The 17,102-nt window shown below is 37.3% G+C and overlaps 2 protein-coding genes across 5 annotated transcripts; both read right to left on the minus strand.

Annotated features, from left to right (window-relative positions):
• Positions 1-202: 202 nt before the first annotated feature.
• LOC107829975 (COMPASS-like H3K4 histone methylase component WDR5A) lies at positions 203-6,046 on the minus strand. Of its 3 annotated transcripts, none has more exons than XR_001658057.2 (3): positions 5,171-6,046; positions 697-1,102; positions 203-412 (listed from the first exon to the last, which is right to left on the minus strand). XR_001658057.2 is itself a non-coding variant. In XM_016657442.2 (3 exons), the coding sequence occupies exons 1-2, from the start codon at positions 5,819-5,821 to the stop codon at positions 788-790; spliced, it is 966 nt and encodes a 321-aa protein (XP_016512928.1). In that variant the 5' UTR covers positions 5,822-6,046; the 3' UTR covers positions 203-412; positions 769-787. The 3 variants fall into 3 exon arrangements, 2 of the variants coding, with proteins under 2 accessions (XP_016512928.1, XP_016512927.1); XM_016657442.2 differs by having other exon boundaries at positions 769-1,102; XM_016657441.2 differs by lacking the exon at positions 203-412 and having other exon boundaries at positions 570-1,102.
• Positions 6,047-6,902: 856 nt separating this feature from the next.
• LOC107829976 (kinesin-like protein KIN-8B) lies at positions 6,903-15,307 on the minus strand. 2 transcript variants are annotated; one of them, XM_016657443.2, is made up of 16 exons: positions 14,838-15,307; positions 14,663-14,734; positions 14,363-14,479; positions 14,150-14,238; positions 13,378-13,522; positions 13,196-13,291; positions 12,603-12,694; positions 12,158-12,259; positions 11,926-12,072; positions 11,701-11,851; positions 9,602-9,664; positions 9,284-9,520; positions 8,732-8,836; positions 8,538-8,651; positions 7,679-8,278; positions 6,903-7,474 (listed from the first exon to the last, which is right to left on the minus strand). In XM_016657443.2, exons 1-16 carry the CDS (start codon positions 14,883-14,885, stop codon positions 7,181-7,183), a joined length of 2,472 nt encoding a protein of 823 aa, XP_016512929.1. In that variant the 5' UTR covers positions 14,886-15,307; the 3' UTR covers positions 6,903-7,180. The 2 variants fall into 2 exon arrangements, with proteins under 2 accessions (XP_016512929.1, XP_016512930.1); XM_016657444.2 differs by lacking the exons at positions 14,150-14,238; positions 14,363-14,479 and having other exon boundaries at positions 14,838-15,165.
• Positions 15,308-17,102: the final 1,795 nt, after the last annotated feature.

Genomic DNA, 17,102 nt, shown 5'->3' on the forward strand with positions numbered 1-17,102 from the left:
CCGGGGCCGGCCCACTTAGCCTCCTTATTCTGGGTATATTAATTTGAAAATTCACCCTTCTTACAAACATGATCACATTATACGTAGGATCTCCTAACAGGTTTATAACAATTAACAAATACATATAGACCCCATTCGCAACAATTAAAAAAAAAGGCACAACTTCATAATGTTGACTAAAAAAAGAAGCCTAGACCAAAACTTGTTAAACTTATACAGATATTAATAAGATTATTTAAGTTCTAACAACCAGAAATATTTTCCACATCATCTTAAAAATCAGAATCCCAGAGACAGACAGCATCAACCTTAATCCTAAAGTAGCAGTCCGAGCAATAAAGCAAACTCAGCCATCCTTATGCTACTGCATTTCTTCTGATCTACGAAAAGCTCATTCGTGTGGAGGTGCAAACTGACAAATGTAAAAAACTAGTATTATAACATAGTTCAGCACACAGCAACAACGGGAAAAAAATTCTCTTTTTTTTCTTTTTCTTTTGTGTGGGGTGGGGGAAGGGAGAAGGGGAAGGGGAAGGGTGATCGACGAAGCAAAAGTTCCAACTCTGATACAATTTCCATAAATCTGATAGACATATTCATCTAGTTAAGCAAATTCCTGGAATACAATAACTTAGACAAAAGCTGAAAGAACTTCTACATGACAACTACCAGGACTAAAAGATACAGAGGTTTTACCTCATGTAGAGACTGATAATAACCGATTCTCACATGCAAGGCAAGTAACATGCAGTTATTCTGCTACATCACCTGATTTATGCACAAATGCTTAAGTCATATCTTCACTGTTTTCCGCCTGAGCCTGAGTCCAGATCTTCACTGTCTTGTCATTCCCAAGAGAACCAGAAGCAATCATGTTCTGTGTGGGGTGGCATGCTACAGAAATTACGGTATCAGTATGACCTTCCAATTTTTGAACTATCTTCCTTGACTGAAGCTCCCACAGATATACACAATTATCCTCGGAACCACTAACAATATATTTCCCATCTGTTATGGAAAATGTTGATGAAACGCAGAACTTTGAGTTGACATGGCCCGTGTAAGTTTTCAAAACTTTTCCTGTCGAGAAGTTCCAAAGCCTCTGCAAAACAAGGGAAAGAAAAAGTATATAAAGGTCAGGGTGCACGTTAATTAGCAGTTTCCTTTTTATTTATTTTTTGGAAAAGTAGTTAAGTAGAAGTATCTGAACGATGAAAATTTTGCAGAGGCATTACAATAGATACAGAGGTATATCGACTTATTCTCTATCCGATGGAACTTGTAAAACAGTGCATATACTTCATTTTGAAACTAAGCAATACCAAAATCTTCATTTTGAAAATAGTATTTGAATACCATATGGAACACATCTGCCAAGATGTAATGGTTCATTAGTAGAGGAAGCTGTACTTTGAGAAGAAAGGAATGATGGAACATTCTTGAAGCACCATGTCAACTTTGTCACAACAAATTCACGGTAGAAGTTTGCTTTACTGAACAGACGCCTTGAGGAAACAGGCAAGAATAAATTTCACAGATCAGAGACTAGCCATCTCTCAAAAGTTGCAAGCAACCAACAGAAAAGACCATAACTTGTGATTTCTCAAATAAACCAAAAGAGCATGTCTTGTGGTAAGATAAAAAGATGAGATGGACTCTCATATCACAGTTCATAGAGAAATCAGAATCAGACAAAGCTTGAATAAATAACTCCAAACCATGCATTTCATAGATGATCAAAGCACCAAGGTGCGCAAAAGCTCAACCGTGGTTTTCTCTTAGTTAAAGATCTTTTGGCTGTTATAAACAACAGGGGAAGCAGCTTTGTCTCAAGATAGACAGTTCAGGAGATCGACAGGGAAAGGAAGGCAACTTTGAGGACACCACTATGTTTTCTTAGGCTTATTTGGGGCAAAAGAAATGCAGACAAGAACGAGTTTAGGAGTATTAAGGATTGCTCTTATCTTCATTTTCTCATTTTGGAGTAAAGTGGAGGTTCCCCCTTGTATGGATAGCTGGGATACATACTTCTGATACCATCTTACCTTGTCTGATATTATTGACATTTTGCTTTATTCATCAAAAGAAAAGGAAATTTCCACCTCATCTCCAGAAAGATGCAATGGAATTTTCAGGTTCTTTTTCAATCATCAGCTTTTCCTTCTAATAATCGACTTTTGCCTAAAAGATTATGGGCGGAGAAATATATGAACGAAGAACAAAGTTATCAAAGTATCTCAAGTTCATCTTTTTTCATAATTTATGACTTGCCACAAAAGTAAAATTTCTCCACATTGATATGTCTTGGGCACTAGGTTAGAGAATTTGTTGTGGAAGAGCGATAAGCATGAGGATGAAGCCCTAGAATGGAACAGCTGATGAAGAGTTCACAACCAAGATCCCTTTCAGGGGAATAAATCACCACAAGGACTGGACAGTAAAATGGAACAACTGGAAGCTGGTTTTTGGTTTTCGATAGGTAGACAACAAAGCTTGTATAGCCAACCCGTACATGAGGTTATAGACATTTCAGCTTCGTTTTAATTTATTAAGTTGGGGTGAGATAGGCAGGGGTATGGGGAGACCAAGGTCTGAGTAGCACTTCCACAATCATACAGAGAAAGAAGTTCATCGATAAATCCAGTCAAGTATCTCTTCATGCCACTTTTGAGATGTCATAATGGAGTTACCTTAAGACTTCTAACATGGTTGCACATAGCTTGATTACAATATCAAAGCTAATGATGAGTAACTGTGCCTTTAAGCATGACAAAAGCCAAAGGACCTATACACCATTTCATGCAATGGGATATGCGTGGATACGAGTGTCAAGTGGGCCAACTTCCAAAGGTCAAATGGGATAAATTGATTAGCTGGATCATAATCCAACCCGCCCAAAGTCTCTTTGCGTCAAGATGGGTTGAGTCATGAAGGTTAAACAATAGGTCATAGCCAATCCCTCTAACTTGACTCAACCTCCTTTTTGCTTCTCTCTATTGCCTCCTTTTCATACTGACTAAGTCCATCCGAGGAAAAACAGGGATGAAAATAGCAATTTTGCTTTTGGTACAACACCATTAACTTTTTCAACTTCTAAATCATGGCTAAGCCAAAAGCACTTGTGCTGTAAAACAGCATCCATTACAGGGAAAGGAGCCAAACTTCGTAAACTTTCTCGATAAATCAAGAGAATTTTAAACTAATTCCAACAGATCAAAGGAGTATTAAGAAACTTCAAAATAGTCCCTAAAATTTGCATTGAAGCATAAACATGAAGAAAGTCCAACCAAGTTTACCATACTTCCAAATGAACCGTATTACTCAAATACCAAGGATAATTATGGACCAAAAGTTTGATAAAAACCGCATGAAAAAGCACAACCCACTAGGAATAACATTGGGTTCACCAACGGGTTACCAGAAATTTCCAACTTTAGCTTATCATATTTCTTGGTGAGAAGATAGAATCTCGATATTGGAAAGTCTATGCTTCCAAAAAGATCTGTGAGTTTAGAGTGACGAAAGAAACTTTTTTTATGAAGTAAGAAATTGTATTAATGAGGCATCCAGAAGATGCAGATATACAAAAGATGACAAAAGTGTACAGTGTCTAATAAGACACTAAATTAGCTCCTGTACAATGTCTAAGCTAAGAGTGACGAAAGAGACTTCTGAAGTAGTAAAAGACTGCACAGATCAGTGGACTTCTCTCATCTACACATGAGAATGCATGTGACAGAAAGAGGTAACTAACACCTCAATTTCACCCTTTATAGAAAATGTGAGGAATTCGCCAGAGAGACATGGCGAGTAGATCTGCTGGAGATCCAATAAAAAAGTGAAGACTGAAGCAAAAGAGACCTATTTGGGCAGCCTTCACAGATTGATTTGGGCGACTTATACTAGCCCAATCCGAACTGCTTTTTGGCATGGATTAATTTGGGCATAGCCAATTCTGACCAGTAAATATTTTAGAACTCGCCCAACCTGTTAACATTTGGAGGGTGGGTTGGGCAGATTATATTTTTTTGGATTGGACTCGACACCCCTGTGCATGGCATACTTCAGAAGTCCTAGTTCCTCTTACCAGTTTCACTTTGACTTCTCTTGAGAGAAGAACTAGATGGGTTATCTCTATCCCTTAACTAAGAAAAAAGATAAAATAAATATCTTAGAAATCTTGGACATGTTTTTTGTCTGTGTTTGGATCAACTTATACCTGCTAAATAAACATGAGTAGATACGTAATGCATAATACAGAATGTCAGACCTGCATAATGCAAAAGCCACCGAACTAGGCCAAAGGGACAAGTGGATGCTTTTTAGCAAAAGAAAATTATCGTGACCAACCAGAAAGGCAAGAATTGCGAGCCTTTCTGATCCATTGTAACAGGATTTCAAGTAGATTTTCCTCCCATCAACTCCAAACAATATAAATGGTTAAGTCGATGACTAACTACACCAATCTTGGATTTTTTGATAAAATAAAATATGAGTGCAAAGTTAGTATACACCAAAGGTATGTTCCATCTCGATTACATTTACTAATACAAATTTCAGTAGACGTAAGTAACAAGAAAACATTTCATGATTATCACATGACACAATAATCAATAACAAACTTCTAACCAACTAGTTAGGTCCTGGTTGTGTACTATACATTTTTTTTACTATAACTAGAGCTCCTTACTTACTTCACTAAATGCAAGCAACAAAACTCTTCAGCAACTCTTAGTTGCCCCTAACAGCAGTTTCCTATGCCACGGAAAAGCACACAAAAAACTATATGTTCTGACTGAAGCACTTGATCACCATATGCATCTTAAGCATTTTATCAGCAAAACCTAATTTCACCACAGCATAAAACTACAGAGTTCTTGTACCCTAATCAGCTCAAAAGAAGCCAACTTTGGCGATTAACTCGAGTAACTTGAACATAATCATGTATATAAGGATTCCTACAGAACGAACTTTACAGTCTTTCAGACGTAAATCCATTTTCAACTCCATAGAAAATAACAAAAGAAAACAGCTGATTGCAATAACTTCACCAAAAAACTATGGTTTTTTTCAATCAAAAGCTACCAAGACTCAACCTTTACATCTAATTCAACTGAATAGCAAAAAAGAAGAACAAAAAGGAAATTCTGGGAACAGCATTAAGAATTACCAGAGTATTATCCAAAGTGCCAACGAGTATAAATTTGCCATTGGGGGAGAACTTGACAAAACTAACAGGTGGATTTTCATCATCAATAATGGTCTTCATACAATGCCCAGTTGAAGCATCCCAGATTCTACACAACCCATCATAGCTACTTGACACAATCAACGACCCATCCCGATTAAAATTTACAGCTGTCACAGGATCTGAATGCGCCGGCAGAACCTTAAGACACTTCCCAGTCTTCACATCCCATAACCTAACAGTCTCATCAAAAGAACCAGAAACCAACAAGTTCGATTGAGGGTTATAGTTAACACAGAACACATAGTTTGTGTGACCTGTTAGGGTTTTGACATGGGAACCGGTAGTAACGTCCCATAATCGGACAGTTTTGTCGTCGGAGGCAGTTGCTAGGTAACGGTTGTCGGAGGAGAATGCCACGTCGGAGATGCCCTGTTCGTGACCTTCGAATTCGTGGAGGAGAGAGCCGTCGGAGAGGGACCATGTCCGGGCGGTTTTGTCGGCGGAGGAGGTGGCTAAGAGTCTGCCGTCGTCGGAGAATTTGACGCTGGAGATGGCGCGTTTGTGGCCGGAGAGCGTGTATTTGAGCTCGTAGGGTTTGAATGATTTTGGAGGGTCGACAGTTGAAGCCATCGTGAGTGGTGGAGGAGGGTTTTTGAAAGGTTTAAGAAAGGGGAAGTTTTAGCGACTGTTAAACTGATATATTTGCCGCCGTGGAGTTTAATGTTTAATTTTTAATGTTGCAGTGGGACAACCTCAATCTTGGATAAATCCCGAGTGGCATAACTCTAGCTGTCTGGTTAGGCATTGCTCTCTTCACTTCTTTTTCCATTGAATCCATAAAGGAAATATTGGACCTTTCTTGAGGAATTCTATTTTTGTAAGGTGAGGAATCAAAATAAACTAATTTAACAAGAGTATTTATCCGGCTTTTATTTTTAGCAACTTTATTCGTCATTTGATTTCTTTTCTCTATTCTATAGGTGTATTTTATCAGCAAACTTCAAACAGCTAAGTTACCACTTAACAGCAACGTGCAATTATCAACAATGCGAGAGTAGTAATTGAACGTTTCAATATTATGTCGATTACTTTGAATGAGACAACTTCAATCTCCAATATTAGCAAATTGCCAGGTACTATCTGATTCTATTTAAAACACCTTGCTTTTGAGTTTTGGTACTGTGACACCCCCACCCCCTTCTCTCTCACGCCCCGGCGCATATTATTAGACTTATTTGAACCTTGGACTAAGCACATTTCCAGGGATCCCACTAGGTGACCAGGACCCGCGTGCACGTCATCTTCGTCTAAAAAGAAAAAGGAAATACTTGTGTTTCTATAGAGTGGAAAACGCATATTTTTTTCTTTGTTGTGACAATAGTAGGATTAGAGTTAAAGGGGGAATTGGAACCCGCATCATCATGGAAGTACTACAACTAAGCTAACAAACGGAGTAGATTTTTAATGACGGACTTACAAATAAAAAACAAGTGATTTAACTATTAGACGACACCTTAAACTTTGGTGAATAAAAGCTTTTCTTCAGGCTATCATCTGCTAAGCAGAACCTTTCAAGTATCAACAACCAAAGATGCAGAGGAACCAACACTTCCATATCAGCTTTTTATGCTATAAAACCAATAGCAGAACTCAAAACCAGCAACGGTTCTCCAAGAGCCTTGCAGAAAATTGGGACTCAGCGACATTGAACTGTTTCACTCAACTGCTAGCAACTTCCAAATATTTTACACTACTGCAGTATGCACGCACAGCAGCCACCAGAACTACATTCTTTACTTTTCTTCTTTTCTTTTTCTCTTTTTCTGGATCAGGAACTACATTGTTTACTTCCTTACAAGAGTCGAATGAATTGAATATCTATGCCAACTACTGGAACCACTAAATGGCTATAAAATCTTTAACACTATCTATAATATGTACAACTGGAGGGACAAACTGAAAAAGGAATCAAATGAAAGAATAGAAGGTTTAAACAAATCTTGGTGGCTGAGCTTCGAGGCTATTGGAACTAAATGAAACTTGCTTGGTTGTATCATATGAAGGAAGCACCTGCACATCTTGCAGGTTAAATTGCCCAAGTTTTGGGAATACATGATTAGAGTTGAGCGAGGCAAAGTTCTGGGCTAAGGAGCTACTGTGAAACCGACCTCCGCTTGATACCCTGCGAACCATCGTCCTTCCATGGTGAAGGTAATCATTGCTACTGATTTCAGCATGGTAGCTTGGGTGTATTTGCTGCCTCATAGAACTTGATGGGATATCCTATGAGCAAGATACATGAGTTTAATAAATGTAAAAGCCAGAACAGAAACAGGAGAAAAGAACATTGAGAGGCACAGCAACTAAAATACACAAACAGAGGGAGAAGAGACAGAGACAGAGACGGTTGCATTTCTGAACAAAAATGGCCTGTAGTTCTCAATACAGGAGCATCCAGAATGCAGAATGATTGGTTTGAAATAATACCTGTTGCTGCTGCTGCTGCTGCTTCCTGAAGTTCACATGGGAAGGTGTCATTGACATGCCACTTTCACTGCATGAAGAAAATTGGTTTAATGTAGGCGGATATGAACTGCAAAATTCAAGTTGATGCCTATCAGGAACTCCATTAAGTGAAGAAATCCCATCTCTAAACAAACTTTCATCTCCGTTCAGCTCTGTATTTTCTGTTGGAGAGTAGTCATACAAATAATTAGAACTGTGGTCTTCGTCCCTGCAATGGATATGTGGTAGTCTCTGATTTCCCAGGGAAGTTGGCCTAGGACAGAAGTATTGATCAAGTGGCAAGCTGGCACCAAGTTGAAAATTTGGGGGAGAAGAAGATAAGGTAGTATATGTTCCATTTCCTGTGTTTGGTGACTGTCTTCTATCAGATAATTGAATTTGGGCAGTCATTGCCCAGTCTTCAATAGTTATTCCTTGTTTAAGGGCAAGATCTGTTATCTGCTTTTCATCAAGGCCTAAACTTAGGAGCAAATTCCACAGATTCTTTTGTGCTTCCCTTTGATTGTGGATTATTTGATCTCTCATCGCTATTTCAAACTGAAGTTCAGTATTAGCAATTCCCTACATTTATTACAGTAAAAAGGTGAGGTTCAAATAATACATCAATTTTCAGTCAAAATTAAGATAAGCGATTTTCTGCATAATTGTTTTGTTCCCATTGGGCTTGCCAGTACAGAGGTAGCAAACCAATGAGTGGAAGCATGAACAGGAAAAATGCAAAGAACATAGTACATCTTGTGGTGGAAAGAAAACTGGATAATTGATATATCTTCTTTGTTGGGATTAAACTAAATGAATAAAAATTATAATATGTGTTTACCAGTAGCCTGTATTGACTCAGAACTCTCAAGTAAGTCTTGTTTCCATTGCTGCTAATGGCATCATCAATCATAGCTTGGAGTTCACACCTTCTCTTCTCATTTGCTTCAATTTCCTGCACGATTTAGAACTCCTGATGTGTTAAGAAGAAAAACAGAGATCGGGACAAAACCTACATCAGCAGTACTTAGCCACCTTCAGATAATTGCTACTGAGCTCATCATTGTCACGAATATTATCAAGAATGACTTGGCGCCTTGATCTAAGAGCCCGGACAACTTCCCCATCCTTTTCAATGGCCTGAAAAAGAAGGAAATATCCAATGAGAAATTCTTGAACAATTTAATACGATATCTTCAAGAGATTTAAGGTCATACAGAAGGAGAAAGACAAGACATTGTTAACGATCTTTAATGATTGAAGAGCAAAATTCAAAAGCACCTTGGATCAGACAAGAAATAAAGGAATGAAATAGAAGCAAAAGACTAAGTGCTCCACTTTCAAGATCAGAGTTAACTGACATTAGGGAAATGATCCTCCAAACAGTAGTAGTGCAGTCATACCGTAGGGAGTACTAGACATGAAGTAGAAGCTTATTAAGAAATTGGAGCAACTGATCTACCAAAGATACAAATCTTTGCGTGCAAGATAGGTAAATGTTTGGTTAACACATGTTTAGTGCCAGACAGAAGCATATCAAGCATATAGATGTTTGGGAAATAAATCGTCCATCGAATGATGCATAACCTGTTGTTTCGCAATTGCATCATCAAGATTTTGGAGTTCATTACGGTTGCTAATGTTCATCTCCTCTATCTCAAACAAAGCCTTCTGTAAATTTATCCTCTCCTGGACATTTTCACTGGTTTCATGGCTCAACGTGTCCAACCAAGAAAGCTCGTCGTCTGAGGCTTTTTCAGTAGGCTTGGCACTTAGTTGTGTTTCTTTGTCAGCTAATTCCTTCCTCAAATGGCTGACCTCATTCTACAAGGAAAAGAAGCTCTTCTAAACATGCATGATTTTGTAACGTCCAGTAAACATGTTAAAAAATGTCAACTTGCTTACTTGAAGGCTATCGATCATCCGTTGGTAGTCTGAAACATGAGTATTGATTGTGCCAATATTTTTCTGAAGAGCATAACAATGCAGATCAGAACTGATGAGCAACACCTACTGGAATTTGTACTAACTTGTGAAGATAACTCAAACATGACAGATCAATTTTTCCAAGGCAATAAAACAGGAAAACAGCTGCAGAGGATATGGCATAATTTGGAAGGGCAACACAAATCACATTGCATAGAAAATCTATGAGCAAAGCCAAAAGTATAAATTAGTATACAGAATATGCGGATCTATACAAACAAATTCATTGGTGGTGTATGGGAACATACACCACCAACAGATAGCAGTTGGTATTGGAGGAAATTAAATTCATTGACAGGCCAAATGATAAACTGGTATCATAGAGGGAAGTATACATTAACCCCTAAAGGTGATTATTCTGTGACAAAAGCTATGTAGCTATGCTGGGGAATCAAATTAGAGTGAAGGAAGCTGATCTAATCTGGAACTCAGTTATGATGCCAAGGCAAAGAGTAATTGTATGGCTTGCCTACCACGACAGAAAGCTAACAAAAGAGAGGTTGCATAGGCTACACATACAGTTGTCTTTGTGAGGAGGGTGTCCCTGAAACTCAATATCATCTGTTTGCAGAATGTAAGTGGATAACTCAAGTAAGAAATGCAATGGTTAGCTGGGCTGGAATTCCCATTCAGAAGAAAGGGATCATGCAGAGCTTACAATGGTTCGAAAGAAGATATTGGCGGCAATATAAGAAGGAAGTGATGACTGCTATATGGGGGCCAATGATCTATCACACATGGCAAGCCAGAAACTGGAAATTGTTCAGGAATGCCACTGTAAATACTGAGTATACTATAAAGCAGATTCAAAGTGAGATTAGAGAAAGATTAGCATCACTGCATAGATACAGGACTACACTTAGGGACAACTGTTTCATTAATAGTTTATGTAACTAGTTTGGGACTCAATAGTGTAATTAGCCTTGTTTTTTAGATAGCTTCGAGGTTCAGTTGTTAAGAACAACCTTCTTGGAAGGGGGCTCTAACACCGGATGCTCTTTTAAGTGTACAAAAGTTTTGTTGTTAATGGTAATTTCACAGGTTATTACCGAAAAAAAATTCCAAGTTGAAACCAGACTGAACCAAGTACTATGCACCCTGAATTGCATTCTATAATGCCCAATTCAGCATGGCGATCAGCAATAGGCTCATGAATAAAACAATTCAGTCATTATCCTTAGAGTAGTTACTGGGACAAAAGCAACTAGAAGACTTTCAGTTGGATGTCAACGCTTAACCATAGGTCACACAGAGAGTATTGGGCCATACCAGTAGGCAAATGGCAATGAGCTTACCCAAAGATCACAAAAGAACAAAGTAGATTTAAAAGGAAGTCAACCATGCGCAACTTCTATACCTTACCACAACCTTAGTTGTCCCTTCACCAGAAGGATAGCTACATGAATCTGGTGATACATTAAACCTTGCTAGTACCAGGCAACCATAAAGGACTAAATTTTAATTCCTTTTTTAAAAAAAATTTTCTTATACGAATCTGGTGATAAAGTTAACCTAGCTAGTACCAGGCAAACCATTAATGACTAAAATTTAATTTATTCTTTTAAAAACTTTTCTTACAAGCTCCGTCCTTCTTCCTACACTATTCTCATTAGTAACTGCAATTACTGTCATTCCTCTGCAATACTGGAATGCAAAGCCTTTTTAATACACTCCAGCCATCTTAATGAATTTATTCCGTTAGAAAAACATCAGATTAATCACCTATTCAACTTTACTTTTCTTGTTACACCACCTTCCAGCCATCCATTCTCTATCCAAGGTTTACTATAATATTACTTCTTTATTGCGAAGTGCCAATCTCTGCATCTTAAAACATAGTTAACAATGAAGAATACTTTTCCTTCTGATATGGGAAGATCTCTATAATAGAAATTGGATTCGACTTTAACTATGTACTGCATTGAACATTCACACAAAAAAATATGTGATGATCTTCTAGTATGAATCTAGCGTCCTACTGTCCTTTGTTTCACTAGTACATCATATTGGACTCTAACCTGAATGTGTGTCTTAATTTCCTTTGCTCTGTCAGCATACTTTAAGGTATTCACAGTATGGTGATACTGACTGACAGCTGGTGATATGGTGGCGATCATTATTGTTTGGGAATTACCACTCAGACCATCTTTCAGAATCCGTGTCAATTTACTGCAAGAAGAATCAACTAGATTAGTTAACATTAGGTAAAAGATTTCACAACACAATAACAACCATTCAAGTACCTATTGCGGTAAGGAACATAAGCTAGACCCTTCTTCTGTTGTTTCCCTAGAGCATTTATGCAGTTTGCCAAAGCAAGAAGAGATCGATTAATGTTAGCGCCATCTCTCAACTTTTGACCTCCACTATTTGTTTCAGAAGCTCGTTCACTGTGTCAAAAGTTTTGCACATAACTATCACCAATCTTTTTCTCATGCAGGAAAAGAAGAAAAAAGAAGGAAATATTGGGCAGACCTTCCAGCAAGATCCACAAGTGCCAGCTTTCCTCTTATAACCTGATTAGAGTATTTGTCTCGCTGTTTCCTAGTCACAGTAATCTCCAACACTGCATGAGAGCTGCTCAGGAAATATCAGTATTTCCATATCATTAACAAGGTGAGATGACCAAGAAATTGAGCTAGTGGTAGATTCCCCTTGATTTTTACAACAAAAAGCAGAATATCAAGAACCACCACCCTTTCTTTTAGCTGTAATTATTGTAGGTGTTTCATGTCTGATAAACAATGGTAAGCTTCACTTTTTATGAACTACAGCGATGTAAGAAGTCTGTGTTTAAGTCTTCTTTGCCAAGGAATCACGAAAAAGAAGGAAAATTATAGATTTCAGTTTGCTGTAGAAAGCTAAAGAGGATTTTAGTGAACGTAGGATATAACATTAACAGGAAGTCAATGTTACTCACCGTGATGAAGTTTCATTGACCTCTGTGCTATCTGTTTTTCGCCTGCTGTTCCCCAAAGTTAAGAGCTCAAGGATTTTATCAGCTGAATTAACCTAAATACAAGTATCAGGGTCAAGAACAACAGGCAAGGATCTTGTATCACTAGAGCAAAAGTCACCAAAAGTAAATAGTCATTATCTAAAGTAAGGGTGAGGCCAAAAAGCATGTGATAAGACAAAATAACCAAATCAACAGATGCAGAGAGCATTACAACTGGAGGAAGTACATCTTTTCATGTCGGACTTAAAATAACTGGAAAACTAGAAAAACTTGCGTTAAGAAGTATGAAGCAGATTGTTGTTACATTCTTTCATGGACTAGGGTATTAAAGGACTTGGTGGACAGCATCTCTAAGGCACCAAGAAAAGAATATCATGAATATGCTGTAACACTTTAAGTTCTGAAACTAGACCCATTGGACTTCATAAAACTACTGAATTAGAGGGAGTTCTTTTATTTGAGGAAAAAAAAAACCTTGACAACAGATGCTAAGTATGACGATCCAAAATGTAGCAGTCTCTGGAAAAAGATAAAGTATTAAAATATAGACGAACCTTGATACATCTAAGGCCAGCAACCACAATTCCTTGCTCTGGGTCCTCTCTGAGCTCCAAGTGACCTGATGACTTCTCAAGTAAGTCATATATTACCTGATTTCAACATATTTAGATGTCAAAAAGCATTGCCTAGACCACTTCAATCGAGAACTGCTTATACCATGAAAAAGACATCAAACCTCATTGTAGACTTCAAGGTAGGAGCAAGTAACTTGAAACACGTCAGAACTTTTGTCATTCTTGATAAGATCGAATATCGTGTTAAGACTCAGAACCATAAGTCCTGGGTCATCTTTAGTTCCAGCCATTGTATATGTTTTTCCGCTGAAAATACAAACACTTGTTTAATATTAAGATTATCTTGCGGAAGCACTCCAAGGCTCTCCAACTAGAATAGGAAAAATAAAAAGATAAAGTACAAGAAGAAAATAAGCCAAGAAATATGAGCTTATAACTTCCCTATGTTCAAATAAACCCAACTAGTGACGCTTTTTTTAGCCCACCTAAAAGCCAAAAAGGTGTGTCTTTTCTTAAAATCAGTAAAGAGTATTGTATATTAAGGGACAAGCACCAACAAGACACAGGAATAACTCGCTTAAGATCGTTGATATGCTGAAAGTAACTCAATATCTATAATTTCCTTCAACATCACAACAATATAAACCTTTATTAACCAATCTCTGCTTTTCATTTAATTTCTTTGCTCTGCACCAATCTCCCAGTGCTATTAACCTATCAAGTTACTCCTAGGATTCAAAATGATCATTGCTGTAGTATTTTGCATCTCAACTTTAGCCACACTCACCATATTGTTGAAGGAAGATCAGACTGGTGGTACTTGAAGCTAACACATAGTTAATTTCATACCACAAGCATGTCTATGGCCTATATCCCGACCCCAGGAAATTAATCAGAAAGGTTCAAATTTTCTTCATCCAATGTAGTATATACCTGCCTGTTGAACCATAAGCAAAGACAGTTGCATTCAGGCCTTGAATGACCCCAGCAATTGTAGACTGAATACTTCTCTCATAGACGCTCTGAGATTTTATAGCATCAGAGTTTAATTAACGACATCAAATGCAAAGGCATGTAAACTGGCATCATTCATAAGTAGCCCAAATCTAGAAAAGAGAAATAACAAAGATAAAAACAAGCACTTGCCAAATTTGTGGATTTAGGTCCAAATGCGTAATCAAAAGCATATCTTCGTTCTTTGCTACGGTTCTGTATGCGATCTAAGTAATCCTTTGACAGGTCAGGATCCAATACAACCACCTCCTACATTCATCATTGTTGTCACGAATTACCAAAAATAACTCTCAGGTAAGTCAATCAAATCCACAACGAACAAATATATTAACATAGAAGTTTCTACAATAATCATGTTTCAAAGAAAATGACAGTGACTTTTAGATAGAACAGTAGAAAATGATTCGAGAATAAGTGAATACACAAAACTACCTTATCATTGTTTACTCTAACTATATCACGACCTCCTTCTCTATCCGTCAGTGGCCTACATTTCACCGCTACCTACATCCATCAGAAAGATACAGATTAAGCAAAACACAAATCAACAGTTGGCTAAACATTCAAAGCCTCTAATGCTAAAGAAGTCCTGAATATAAAACGTTACCGTAAGAGTAGTGGCCTTCCTTGTAGCTGGAGCTCTAATGCTTGGCATATTAAGCGAACATTTGCCTCAAAACTTCACCAAAGCTTTGAGTATTACACAAGCCGAACAAGACGCCTTTTCAATTTTCAAACCTATTTCTAATTTGAATTCTGACGACGAACTACTACTTCTAGTACACAGAAATTACTACTACTAACAATCAAAGACAATCAAATGCAAATAGCAGCAAAATCGGTAACCGCTGTTCATTCAAACATAAAAAAAAAAAAAAAAACGACCGGCGAACAGCCAGATTTCAGAAAGGGAAATGAAAATCTCTCGAGAACCGAACGGGAAAAGTGTGAAATATATGCGAGTATAAACGGCTGATTGGGTAGGAAGATCAGAAGGGAAAATAGAAGGGGCTTTCGTTGAGATTAAAGAAATGAAAATTCAGGTACACCGCCATTTGCATTGAGATATCAATGTTTGTTACTCTCCCGAAATTCGTTACATATTTCATTTGAAACAGTAAAATTAATTTTCAGGAAACAGAAGGTGACCCCCACGCCAAATATGAATTTAGAATTTTAAATTTAAAATACTAATGTGTCAATAAATTATTTATCAACAATTTATTTATACTTTTAAAACTATTCAATTACAAAACTAAAATTACTTTCGTGTTATACTATATGTAACTGACCTATCATTTATTTTTATTATTATTCTTTAAATGTTGCTGATATCATTAAATATGGTTATGGGATTTACCTTCAGGGTGGATGGGGGAGGAAAAGTCCTATCCTCCAATTTAGTTAACGATTGTGACTCTTGATCGTTATATCATGTTGTGTTTGGTTGAGACAGACAGGGTATTTTTGGAATTTTGTGGGCTGGAAAGATAATACAAAAAAGTTCTACGATGCTTCTTTTACAGTAAAGTATTTACTTTTTGAAATTATGCGTGGACATATAGACCTTTTTGAGTTTCGCAAGGAAAGTTTCTGATTATAAAATGATGAGAACCTTTTTGAAGTTTGAGAATATTTGAATTAGACCCACCAGCTTTTAGCTTCAGCCTTCAGATTTTGAATACACACTTCTTCACTTAAGTCAGATAGATTTTCTTTTAAGTATTTTTAAAACAAGGGAAGGCGTGCGAGCCACAACTGCAAAAAGAGATCATAGACTAGTAAAATCATAGTAACTGTTAGATCCAAATCGTGACCTTTGTGACTAGAAATATATAATTAGTAAGTACTACTTAGTATTTATTTGAAGTTCAAGGAATCTCATTTAGATTGCGATACATATACCTTTTTTTTAATCCACAGTAATACATTGTCACAGACTTAGTGGTCCCAACATAACGAGAGACAAAAATAAGAGGGACAATGAAGAGAAAATTTTGGATCGAACTGCTTTAACTGGTTGTACATCAACTACTAACATAATCACCAAGTACATCTTGCTAGCCAATTGTATAGGTATATAGTACTTTTAACCCATCAAACGCAAGAATCCACTTGCTTAATCTCCAGAAAAGCGGGACCAAATATATTTATATTTATATTTATAAAGCGAGACATCCACAATTTTCAAATCCTAAATCCGCCTCCGTGACCAAATACTGTGACCAAGACTCACACTTCTGCTGAAATTATACAACTATTTCTGTGCTTCTGGTCAGTGATATCTGTAGCACATGATAAGGTTAGCGCCTGGACCAACCCAACAAACTCGAACCGCGGAAGTGAATTTGCTGGGCCTGATCCCTTTTTCCTAGATGTTTAAAATGGAGAAAAGGGCCTATTTGTTTGGTGGGTCGTTTGTTAGCAGATAATGTTGACGACACAAAGAACTGCTGTTCTACTGTCGCTTTCGATGTTGGGGACTAGCAAGATTTATCAGTGTTGAAACTTAAAATGGCTAGCTACAGCATACAGATAGATTTGCAGAAATACAGACGCAAAACGATTTTAAAGCAGCAACCAGATTTACTGTGTACCGGGAAACCAGCAGAGCTCCTAACAATCGACAAATTTGAAATGAAATCTATAGAGTTCGCGACATCGTATTTCAAAAACTCTACTTTTGAATATACAACTTTTTCTAATATCCACCATATAACAGGTAGCCCCTACTTAATGATACATTGTTCCCTCAAAACCCAACTTCAAACAAGTAAGGGTTAACAAAAGAACTTCTTGTTCTAAAGATATCAAGCTTCAAATAAGATTAATCATCAACTTAGTAAATACTACAGGCTTAAAATTTAGAAGA

The sequence above is a fragment of the Nicotiana tabacum genome, chromosome 17 (assembly GCF_000715075.1).
Source record: "Nicotiana tabacum cultivar K326 chromosome 17, ASM71507v2, whole genome shotgun sequence".
NCBI lineage: Eukaryota > Viridiplantae > Streptophyta > Magnoliopsida > Solanales > Solanaceae > Nicotiana > Nicotiana tabacum.